The sequence below is a fragment of the Muntiacus reevesi genome, chromosome 17, assembly GCF_963930625.1.
Source record: "Muntiacus reevesi chromosome 17, mMunRee1.1, whole genome shotgun sequence".
Taxonomy (NCBI): Eukaryota; Metazoa; Chordata; class Mammalia; order Artiodactyla; family Cervidae; genus Muntiacus; species Muntiacus reevesi.
In genome coordinates this window covers 45,398,162-45,410,858 of record NC_089265.1, presented here as the reverse complement: position 1 = coordinate 45,410,858, position 12,697 = coordinate 45,398,162, and the positions used below count along the sequence as shown (strand labels likewise).

Genomic DNA, 12,697 nt, shown 5'->3' with positions numbered 1-12,697 from the left:
GAACACCACCAGTAATAACATTCCCTTATGTTTGAGCTTTAAAGTAAACCTTAAACAGTTCTAAAAGGAGAAATTTTTAATCCTCCTAACCAGAGCTGAGAATGAGCACAACTTCCTTCAAACGGTTTGTCAAGTGAATACTGTAACTAGACACAGAAGGAGATAGTCACGCCGAGAACAAGGGACTGTGTTTTGACTTCCTAACTCCACCTGGGCACAAGAAGATGCAGAACTGCGTCACCCCAGGAAAACCTGTAGACGCTGAGGGTCTTAAACGGAGCTCGAAAAGGGAACCACCTGCTTTCCGCCCACATACACCTCCTCAATATTTCGGTCATCTCCTGAAAGAAGCATCAAGGAATCATTGTTTAAACCTGAGCAGGGAGATATGATCAATAGAAAATGCAGCATCTAATCTGAGGACTAGAGCCTGAAATACACGCCTAAAGCAGAATTCACGTAAAGTTGAATCGACCCTCCATCACTGTCCTTTTAGCTAGAATGAGTGGTTTCCATTTCCAGCCCTAGTTGTAAAAGAAATACTTATCTTTACGCTCCAGAATAATACTCAGCATGGTGAGATGAAGGGCTTGCAAGAATTGAGCTTTCACAAGAAATCCCACATGTGTCTCTCCCACTCCAAATTCACTCAGAACTCAGAGGTCACTCAATGGAGTGAGAGGAAGAATAGAATCTTCTATACTATTTACTTCTCTCTCTCTCTCTCTCTCGTTGAATAGAGTTGAATGTGAGTATGTTTAAAAAAAAAAAACTGGCTTCCCTGGTGGCTCAGTGGCAAAGAATCCACCTGCCAATGCAATGGGTTTGGTCCCTGGATCAGGAAGATCCCCTGGAGAAGGAAATGCAACCCACTCCAGTATTCTTGTCTGGGAAATCCCATGCACAGAGGAGCCTGGTGGGATACATCCCACAGGGTCACAAAAAAGCTGGACACGACTTAGCAACTAAACAGCATGTTAAGAAAGCGCTCATGGAGAGACTCCACCACATGCTTCTCACAAACACAGCATGGTGGGGCAGGCTGAAGGGTCAGAACAGGTGTAGGAGGAAGTACAGGGTGATCTTGTCTTACCTGCCGTTCCTCAAGTTTAGGGTCTAATACTATGTTCTCAAAGAGCGTGTTCATTTCAAATAGTGCCTTTAAATATTGTACCACAAATGGGCTCAGTGCTAAGGAATGCTAAAAACAATAATAAGTCTAAGCAAATGATCACACATAATGCTTAACATATGGTACAATATATGCAGAGAGCATACCAAGAGACAACAGAAGATTTTATTTAGCATAGAGACATATATACCTACCTAGATATAGGAACTTCTGGATAACAGCCTAAAATGAAAAATAAAGATAATAATAAAAAAGAGTATTTTCTGCACTTAGAAAAGCAAATTGACAATGAATAGTGGTTGGCAAAACCCAGAAATATAAACTTATTTCTCGATGGCAAAAATCTATTTTTATTTTTTTCTAAACACAGACTTTTTTTCTTTTGTAAATATATATATATATATGTATATATATATATATATTTATATATAGCCCACAGAGGAGAAAAATGTTGTACATTTTAATGCCCAAACTTATTTATATATTTACATAAAAGATGCTATCTTGATTATCACTGTCTGTTTGCAGTTCCACATGTAAATTTCTTTAGTCCTGCATTCCACATTCCTGCTATTAACTTCAAATAATCCAGCACTTTTCTTCTAAAAACCTCAGTATGTTATATTTAATATCACACTTACTCTCATAAGTGGATCAGTTTTTAAGTGGCAATAGTTAAATTTTAAGAAAAACCATCTCATAAAGAATTGTTATTAAAGTAAGAAAAACCAGCTTATTTTATGTATACAAAAACGTGATAAGAGGGACAAAGTAATGAAACTCACTTTCTTATAATTAAGAGAATCATTGTAGCACTGTGATCAAGAACCCAGACCCCAAAAGTCAGAAATTCCTGGAATGGAATCCAAACTCTGTCTATTAATTAATAGCCATGAGTTCTTAGGAAATCATTTAACCTTCCTTAAGTCTCACTGCCCATAAACCACACAGTAATATTAATAGCATGTGCCTCTCATAATAGTTCTGATAGTTAAACAAAAAATGATGTATGAAAGTGCATAATCCCATGCCATTTAGCAGATAGAAAGCATGTTCAATAAGTGGTAACTATATTATGTTTTCTTAGGGTCAAGTACCTTCAAATATACAAATATATTCAAAATAGAAGTGTTTATTTATACCATTATTGTCATGAAATTATAATAACTTAAAAGGATCTAGCTTCCCTTAGAAGAGTCTCCTCCATTCCATTAAACTGTTTCAGTGTCTTTGTTTTTCCCTATAGGGAAGTTGTTATGACTAGTTCATGAAATAAATGCTTTTTGATCAACTTCCTTTTACGTACCTCAGAAATCTCACCAACAAAATCCCCATAAAAGAGGTCAATGGGAGAGTCAGATGCTTTGGGGTTGATCAGGAGGGCATCAAATTCCTTACCCACTTCAAAGTTTCCAATCTCTCTATCCAGCCCCAGGGCTACAGGGTGGAATAAATTAACAAACAGTCAGTATCTCCAAGCTTTGGACCATGTAAATATCCCAATTTACAAGGACAGAATATGCCAACATATCACTGGGGGAAAAAAATCAGTATCTTAATAATGAAGCATTCCAGTAGACCGCAAGACTTCGACTTACAGAAAGCAGAGAAAGGAGAGGGAAAGCAATATCTGAGAACAAAGAGGTCTCTTCAACACCCTGATCATATTAATAACTCTGATGGTATGTCTCTTTTGGCTCTACCAGCACCCTTCACAGTCCAGCTGGTCTATGATTTCCATTCATTCCCCTAAGAAACATGATGATTGACCTAATGTCTTTCTTTTCCTCTCCTATTCTCCTTCCAACATTCCAACTCCTTTCCTTCCCCTTTTTATTCTTTTGTTCTACAAAATAGCTGACAAGATCTACTTTTGTGTCAGTGAAATGAACTTCAAATAAGTAAAAACTAATTATCTTTTTTTTTTTGCATGTTTGTCAATGCAGGCATATCCATCCTAAGTTCCTTAAATGATCTGAATAGAAGAAAAATATTCACTTCTGAAAGTAAATGGATCCTCATAACTCAAGAGTCCCAGTGCTTTAGAAAGCAGACTAATTTCTCTGTAACCTTAAAGATTTCCTGGTTGCTAAAGAAGAATGATTCTTTACATAGGGCATAGGTCAATAATGTCTATTGACCTGATCCATCTCACAGCTAGAATTCTTGTTCCATGAATAGTGATGTCAAGGAAGAACATCTCTCATTTTTATGGTTTACTTTCAAAAGATGAGGGTAGCTGGTTTTCCTGGTCAGTGAGGGTATTGAATTTAAGCTCCTTAAAGCCAATAATGTGGATAGAGTGTTCCAAATGGAAGCATGCATGAAAGAAAGGTCAACTGGAGTGCAGCATTTTGTAGTTGAATTTTTACGTGTATTTTTTGTATTCTGTCACTGTCAGAATATAGTCCTGTGTGAAAATATTAGACAATAACCGCCGCATTATATTTCTCTGTATGGATATCCAAAAGTCTTTTGGCAATGCTTTAAGCACACATTTAGAAATCCTGCTTGTTCTTAAATGGCTATTTAAAGGGTAACTCATTTATTCTCAGAAAAGAGACGTTTTAGCCAAAGAATTCTTATAGGAAGACAGAGGTGCAAACATAATTAGAAAAGTTAAAAAGCAGCTGGGTGATTTCTGATTGTGGGGAGAAGAACTGAATGAAATAGAAAATAACTAGAAATCTTCTCCCCCTTCACTGATTACACTTGACATTTTTCATTTGACACTTGTCATTTTTCACTTCACAAATAGCATGACAAACATGAGTTTTTGATAACTGTATTAAACATAAAATTATTGTGTGTTTAACAGGCCAGATAACCAGGTTCATTTGCCAGGATTTGACAAGATGTGTGTGTGTGTGTGTGTGTGTGTAGTATAGCCCCACTATATAAGGGCTTCCCTGGTAGCCCAGATGATAAAGAATCTGCCTGCAATGCAGGAGACTTGGGTTCGATCCCTGGGTCAAGAAGATCCCCTGAAGAGGGAATAGCAACCCATTCTAGTATTCTTGCTTAGAGAATTCCATGGACAGAAGAGCCTGATGGGCTACAGTCCATGGGATTGCAAAGAGTTGGAGATTATATATATATAAACTAACTGGATTATTTGTTAGAATTTGGAGAGTTCAGGTATGAACTAAAAAAAAGACACAACTACTTTCAGTGAGTTGTAAATTGATCTAAATTCATATTATTGCAGAGAGGCCTAGCTGTGCTGGTAAGCAACTCAAATGCAGTTTAAGAAATGCAGTTTTACTGTCTCTGGAGCAGATGTTGGCTCTGTGAAAGCGACTGATGCATATCTTAATCTTGAGAGTGAATGTAAAGCTAGGAAGAGTCCAGCTTTTAACAGGGAAGCATTCATCTCATTCACTCAGACTCTTGTGGAGACACAAGCTAAGGAAAGGAAATTCTGTAACAGTAACCTCAGAGGCCCAGAAAATAGATCTGAAAGCTGTACATCAAGGTAGAAATGATTTGGTAAGCACCCCATGCCAGCCTGGTCAGATAACAGGATCCTGATGAAACAACTCACAGACAGCCTAGAATAAAAAAGCATTATTTAAATATAAGTCATTTACACCATGAAGTTAAGGTGGTAGGACAACTATATGAACTCAGATGTGAAGGTGGGGAGTGTCACACTTGTTAAAAGTACAGAACTTTTAAAACTTAGAACTTTAGAAAAGGAGGTCATAAGGCATGGGAAAATGCAAAGCATATGACCTTTTTCTTGAAATGTTCTTTATGTCATTCATCATAGCAGAACATTCAGAAAACAGCCAGGAAGTTTCTCTTCCCAGGATATCCTGGCCTCCATCATACTTCATTTCTAACATCTAGGGTATTTATCATAAATATCAGGATATATTAAAAAAGATACACCTGTCTCAAGATCTGTGTTCTTCTTTCTCACTAGCTACCTAGGGTTTCATGCTTTGCTCATTATCATCCATCCAGATTATACTACAATACTAAAGTGAAAGCAATGCAGTTACCAAGTTCTATCTCTTCAGTAAAAATACAATTACATGTGAGAACTGGGAAAAGCTGATGAACAATATTTGCATATCAACCAGCTATATTTTTACAACTTTCTCTTTTGAAGGAGGCTTGTAATTAGTGTACTTAAGTATATAAACAAAATACATAGTCTAGGCTAAGATTTATACAGGAAGGAAAAAAAGATTTATACAGGAAGATACTGCAGTGGAAAGCAATGATCTGCACTCTGGTATCAGATTTCCTAGATTCAAATGATATACCGCAGCCTGACAGGTGTGTAAGCCTCACTCAGGTACCTGGTTGGTAAAATAGAATCAATAACAGTAGTTCTGAGGATTAAATAACAGCATCCATAAAGCATGTTGCATAGTGCCTACCACATGGTAAGAAACCAGTAAGTCTTGGCTATTATTATTATTACTACTCAGGTCAATAGAGAGCACTTTACTTGCCTTGATGGGAAAAAACTGATTGAAGAACTCATATGCATGTGACCAATGCAAGTATCCATTACAACAATATAATTGCATACTGAACGTCTCTTCTGCCAAAAACAAGGAACTTACTAAATTAATGATTCAAATCATTCAAATAATGATTCATCACATGTACTTAGCAAGTGTACTTCACTTGCTAAGCTTTGGGTATATTATGTGAGATGCAAATCATGAATATGGTGATGCCTGCTGAGGTCAGCATCATGAGCCTTCATACTTCAGCCAAGGACATAGATTGGCATGGTTGTACATCTTGTGAGAAAGAAAGAAAATGCTCATCATTACCTTGGCTGCCTCCAAGAGTAGCTAGTCTGAAGACTTCTTTAAGGGTGAGGCTTTTTGCATTTATCTTATTAATTAAAAGGATATTGGAAACCATCACTGCTCTTCTGATTGCATCAAGCATGGATGATGAATAACCACCAGCCACATCTGAGGTAGATAAAATAAACAGTAACTTTATGAGCTGGATTATTAGGTATATAGGGTTTTTTCTGTTTTTAATGACAGATAGAGTCACTCTAATATACTTCAGAGAAAAGACTTTATCTACAAACACAGAATAGACACAGACTAATATTTAAAGGAATTCAAAACTTGTGATTAATATCAAATTATACTTCTACTAGTTTTCTAGGGCTGATGAAACAGACTACCACAAATGTGGTGGTTTAAAACATCAGAAATTCAGACTTCCCTGGTAGTTTGGTGGTTAAGACTCTGTGCCTCCACTGCAGAGGGCATGGATTTGATCCCTGGTTGGGGAACTAAGATCTCACATGCATGGCAAAAAAAAAAAAAAAAGAAACCAGCAGAAATTTATTCTCTCTCAGTTTTGAGGGGCAGAAGTCTTAAAGTGTGGCAGAGCCACCATCCCTACAGTGTCCAGGGAAGAATCTTCCCTGATTCCTCCCAGTTTGAGGGGGCTCCTGGTGTTCCTTGATTTGTGGCAGTGTAGCTCCAATGTCTGCCTCCATATTCAAATAGCCTTCTTCTGTGTCTTTATGCACCTTTCATTGCTTGTCTCTTACAAGGACATTCATTACTGGATTCACCTTAATTCACAATGACTTCATCTTAAGAGCTTTACCTTAATTACATTTGCAAAGATCTTTATTCCAAATAAGGCCATATTTACATGTTCTTGGTAGATATCTCCTTTTGGGGGAGGTGGTACGGGGAGCATAATTCAACCCAGCACAATACCCAAATGTTCAATAAAGTTAAGAGAAGAAACATCTTTGACTATTCCCTAAACTCTCGCAGAAATTGGTCAAATATGATTACATTATAGATAACATGAGATTTAAAATAAATTCATAGTTCTATGCTCTAAAAACTTGTCTTAACTCTATTTTAATTCTGATGATGACTTTGGGAATTAAATAGCTACTTCTTTATGATAATTTTTTCAGGAAGAGCTTTTAGAATGAACTTAAATATTCTGGAAAAATTAGTGTAATAAATGAGCAGTGCTGATATAGACAGTTTTACATTTGTCACTGGCATCATTAGATGAGGAATGAGAATTTTTTATAGTGTTTTAAATAAGTCCCTAATCTTAATTAAATTGAAATATAGCCTTTGACAAGAATGAATATAGAAGTTAAATGAATTAGTATAAATGTCAAGTAAGCTAACATGTTTTATTAGAGGAAAAGTACATCTATAGCTAATAAAATACACTTAATATTTCAAGAGTTCCTTTTGTCACATCTTGGTAGACACATATAATTGTTAGTGCCTATGTATATTGCAAAGATCAAAAATAATAGCCCACTAAGTAATCTTAGACTGCAGTTTAATTCTAAGTAATCTTAGACTGCAGTTTAATTTTATGTTCAGCTGTCTTACGTCTTTACATAAACTTGTATGATTTTTTTTGTTTTAGAAAATACTTTTCTTTAGCCAGAATAGTATTACCAGAGGCTCATCCAGTTTCTTGACAAGTTTTACTCATCTACTTACTTAGTCCACTTTAACATACAGTAACCATCCATCAACCTTTCATTTTATCACAGCATCCAGCTAATAAAACATATATGATTTGGGAAACATGCATATTATGCTTTGAAATACTTTGTCTATTGATTTTTTCTTTATTACTAGAACAAAGAAAATGTTCAATCTAAAGGCAAAATAAAATGCTATCACTACATGGTATGGAAATAAGTAAAGATTGAATATATATTTCAAAATATCTAAGAAGCAGCTAAGAAAACCATATAAGAATAAAAACTTGAGCCAGGGGGCAATAGAAGAATAAAAGGAAGTAATTCTATATGTATGTGTTCATCCTATTCATTCATTCATTTATCAACAGATTTACTGAGCACATTCTTTGTACTTGATTTATTAAAGCAATCATAAATAAAAGTTACAGGCACTGCATGAGCTTACTATCTTATGGAGAAGGAAAAGAGACATACAAAAAGACAAATATTAATAATAAGCCATGTTCAGTTAGTGATAAAGAAAATGGAGGTAGAAAGCCCATTGTGACAGGATGGTCAGAGAAGACCTTGTTAAGTCAACAACATTTAAACTATGGCAAAAATGAGAACTCAACCATGCTTAGAGAGACACAGGGTATTCCAGGCAGAGGAACAAAAGGCACTCAGGTCTTTTGGCAGGAGGGGGTGTGATTCACAGAAGGGATTAAAAGGGAGCACTGTAGGGAGGAGAGCAGCACGAGGTGGGGCTGGGAGGTGGAGGGATGTCACACCATGCAGAACTCTGTGGCCTCATAAAGAGGTTGGCATATTCAAAATCACACTGAAGGTGGTAATCAGGAGGGAGTGAAATATTTTCATTGTGATTCTTTTGAAATGAGAATACTGGATTAGAAGGGCCTAGGAATATGAGACCATTAGAAAGCTAGTGCAGGAGTTTAAGCAAGAAGCAATGGCTTCTTGTATGCTTGTATGAGGTGTGAGAGGCATTTAAGAGGATAGGCTTAGATGTTTGAGGGTATGATAAAGTTTGAGGGTTGTATGAGGAGGGGTCAAAGAGAAAGGAGAAAGTAAGCAGTTGAAAATACAGGTTTGGAATTCAAAGAGGAGTCTGGGCTGGATATAAAAATCTGAGTCATCTGCATATATGTAGCCCATGTTAAGTCATGGTTGCAGATGATGACTCCTAAGAAGAGAGTTGAAAAGAGGCGAGCGCCTAGGACTGAGCCTTGAGGAAAGCTTTTGAATGGCCAGGAAGAGAAGGGGCCTTCTGAGAAGATGAAGAAGGGCAGGCAAGAGAGGAAGAAGGGAAGCAAAACCAGTGTGGTTTCACTGAATCCAAGGAAAGAGTATTTCGACAAGAAGTCCAGTGTGATAGAGACAGACTGGTGTCTTTTAGAGTTGGCAGCAAAAGAGATCGTGTGTGTGTGTGTGTGTGTGTGTGTGTGTGTGTGTGTGTGTGTGTGTGTGAGTCACTCAGTCAGGTCCGACTCTTTGCGATCCCATGGACTATAGCCCTCCAGGGTCTTCTGTCCATGGGACTCTCCAGGCAAGAATACTGGCGTGGGTTGCCATTTCCTCCTCCAAAAGAGATGGTAGCGTGGTAACAATCCAGGGGAGAAAGGACAAGGATAGTAACTATGGAGGGTGGTAAGAAGCCAGGCTGAAGTGGGTGGAGGAATAGGAGAGTGCCTGGATGCAGTGTAGTGTGAGTACGTACTCAATGAAGTTTTGCTGTGAAGGGGGGTAGAGAAGTGGGGCAGGAGCCAGAAGAGGGTGTCTAATTAACAGAGAGGTTTTCTTCACACCTTTGCTTAAAAGATCAGGAGGTCTACAGAATGTTTGTATGCAGAAGGAATGACCTAGGAGGGAGGAGGTAACGATGATACACGAGAGTTACTGGCCAATGGAATTGATCTATTGAGATCAAGAGAGAGGAGCGCCTACAGGACACACCTCAGGGTATGTTTGTTTTTGACTTAGACTGGAAGAGAAATTTTTTCAGCTGCAGAGAGAAAAAGGAGAGAAAATGCAAGCAGATGGAGGAAGGTATGTAAATTTAGTGGTGGGAACATAAAGGAAAGGCTTCTGATCGCATCTGTTTTCTCAATGACTGATGAGATAAGGCCACTAGCTGGAAGCGAGAAGGGTATGATTTGGGATAAAATATTTAGGAAGAAATAGGTAAGTCTGTCTTGGAATATGGGAACATATTAGAGAAACATAATTGTCTATTTGGGTAGCGCTAAGGGCCACTTAGGATTTGAAAGCAACATTTAAAATGAAACCACTAGAAAAATGTTTTCCAGCAACATCCAGCTGCTCAGCTGTAAACATTTGAAGGGGAAGAGCTGAGACAGCCAAGGTGGGCTTTTCAAAGGTTAATTAAAAGTAAAAAACGAGGGCCGGAGGGCGGAAGGAAAGAGAGAGGCACATGAGAAACGAGGAAGTTCCAAGGAATGATTATACTGAATACTCTGGCATGTAAGATGTGTAGATTAGGAAAAGAATAATGAATTTTGAAAAAGCATGTAATCACTGGATTGGAGTCTACAAGTTGATCAAAGAATATTGCTTTTGGAATTAATTGAAGTAAATTAGAAAGATAGGAATTTGTCCCTAGAAAGTGGCATCCTGGCTCCATGTCCATTGTTTTGAAGAGTTTGTAGGTCTTGTTGATGTAAACTTGTTCCATATTTTTTCAGGTTACTGGTTTGTTTGGGTTTTGTTTTGTTTTTATAATTTGCTATGTCCTTTTTTTTTGAGATAAGGAAATTTTATACACTCATAATTTTGCTCCCACTTGCCAAATACATCTTCATTCTTTCAACCTTACACATAAACCACAACTTCTTGGTTTCTGTTAACAAAATCAGAAAGTAAAACAATTTTTAGTACTTGGGAAGTTCTTTCTTGCAGCCTATACATTATTTTAAGATTTTATGATAAAATATTAAAGACAGTCAAATGATACAGGGAAAATATAATACCAAAACTCAAGGACCTAACACTCAGTTTCAAAGACAGTATTATATATTCAGGTCCCAGGAACCTCTTCCCAGAGGGAAACACCTTGATTTATGTTGCCATTTTGATTTTTTAAATGTTTATATTGTTGTTTATTAAAGCTGTTAGACCAGTTTAAGACTCATAGTCTGATATTTTTTAAAAGGTATTACTTTTAACATTGTACACATTCTGTCATTTTTAAAACTCCTTTACAATTGTTATTTCTGTTTTAATTGATTTTAGCCTTCCCTGACATCCTGTGGTACCATACTTCCCTATACCATGACCCTTCACTTTGCCTAATCACTCATTGAATGATATAGATTTTCAAGTAATTTTTTCAAAGGGTTCATGGGGAGAATATTTTCCAAACCTTTGTACATTTGAGAATTTTGTTGCCTTCACACATGAGGGAGAATGTGGCCCAATATAATATTCTTGAATAACAACCACTTTCTCTCCAAACTCTTGATATTTTGCAGGCCAACAAAAATTGGTTTTTAACTGTGTTATTGATAACTAACTTTTCCCCTTGCCTCAGCATCTTAGAACTTTCTTTTCTTTTTCTTTATAATTCAAATATTTTGCCACAATTGGTTCAGTTATGGTTTAGACCAGGAGAGGGTAAGTTCTTTCATTACAGTAAGCTCAGTAAGCTCAGAAAAGATTTGTTCTTCAGTGCTGATGGTTGCTTCTGTTCCATTAGTCCTGGATCCTTAGTCAGGAAAATCCTGTTTGCTGCTGCCATGCTCTCTTATCTTCCATGGAGATTGTTCTCAAACACCCTCTTTGATCTTTGGTCAACTTCATTCTCCACATCACTGATTTAATTTTCCACAACAATAATTCTACTTCTCACAGCTAGCTACGTGGTTTGTTTTTTTTTTAATGGAGGGGTAATTAAGATATCATAAAATGCTCAGCACTTGTGTTCTGTTTGATGAATGCTAGTAACTACATATAGCCATCTAAGTACCTTTCAGAAAACAAGATATTAAACATTTCCCTCACCCCAGCAAGGTCCGTCATGGCCCTTTTCAGGAGTTCCCCTCCCCACCCCAAATCTTGGCAACCACTTTTTTTCATTGATGTTTTACTTTTAATCACTTTTTATTGGAGTATAACTGCTTTACAATGTTGTGTTCGTTTTTACTGTATTGTAAAGTGAACCAGCTTTATGTATGCATATGTCCCCCTCTTTTTGGATTTCCTTCCCATCTCAGTCACCACAGAGCACACCCCAGTGTTCACGGCATTGCTGTTTACAACAGCCAGGGCAGGAGGGAAGTGGCTCAGCCGCGTCCGACTCTGCGACCCCATGGACTGCAGCCCACCAGGCTCCTCCGTCCATGGCGACCCCATGGACTGCAGCCCACCAGGCTCCTCCGTCCATGGCGACCCCATGGACTGCAGCCCACCAGGCTCCTCCGTCCATGGCGACCCCATGGACTGCAGCCCACCACGCTCCTCCGTCCATGGCAACCCCATGGACTGCAGCCCACCAGGCTCCTCCGTCCTTGGGATTTTCCAGGCAAGAGTACTGGAGTGGGTTGCCATTTCCTAAACATTCATCAACAGAAGAATGGGCAAAGAAGATGTGGTACATATATACAAAAGACCACCACCCAGCCACAAAACAGGAACGAAACTGGGTCATGGGTAAAGATGTGGTTGGACCTAGAGACCGTCCTAAAGAGTGAAGTCAGTCAGAAAGGAAAGGCAACACCTCTTAACAGGAAAGCTAGTTAGAAAAATATATCAGCCCCTTTAGACAGAATGAAGTGCACATGGGAGATATGAACTTCTACCTGCTTTTGCTTGGCAGCCGTTTTCTGATTTCTGTCAATGTAGGTTAGCTCTGTTGTTGCTAACCGGGACAGTCTGTGGGCCCTGGATTTCATACACGTGGGACCACAGAGCGTGTGCTCGGCTTTGTGCTTGGCTTTGTGCACTTAACAAAATGGTTTTTAAATTAAAATGTTTTGTTTTATTGAAGTAGAGTTAATAGTATTGTGTTAATTTCTGCTGTTTGGGAAAGTAATACATTCTCTTTTCATATTCTTTTCTAGTATGGTTTATCACAGCACATTGAA

General features: G+C 37.9%; 1 protein-coding gene across 1 annotated transcript in view; it reads right to left on the bottom strand.

Moving 5' to 3' along the window:
- Positions 1-270: 270 nt before the first annotated feature.
- The window catches only part of GDA (guanine deaminase), a 95,045-nt gene continuing 82,618 nt past the window's right edge, over positions 271-12,697 (bottom strand). Inside the window, exons 11-14 of the mRNA XM_065908151.1 lie at positions 5,929-6,075; positions 2,439-2,569; positions 1,327-1,354; positions 271-341 (exon numbers count right to left, since the gene is read on the bottom strand). Of these exons, the coding sequence (XP_065764223.1) occupies positions 271-341; positions 1,327-1,354; positions 2,439-2,569; positions 5,929-6,075 (377 nt within the window). The remainder of the gene's footprint in view (positions 342-1,326; positions 1,355-2,438; positions 2,570-5,928; positions 6,076-12,697) is intronic.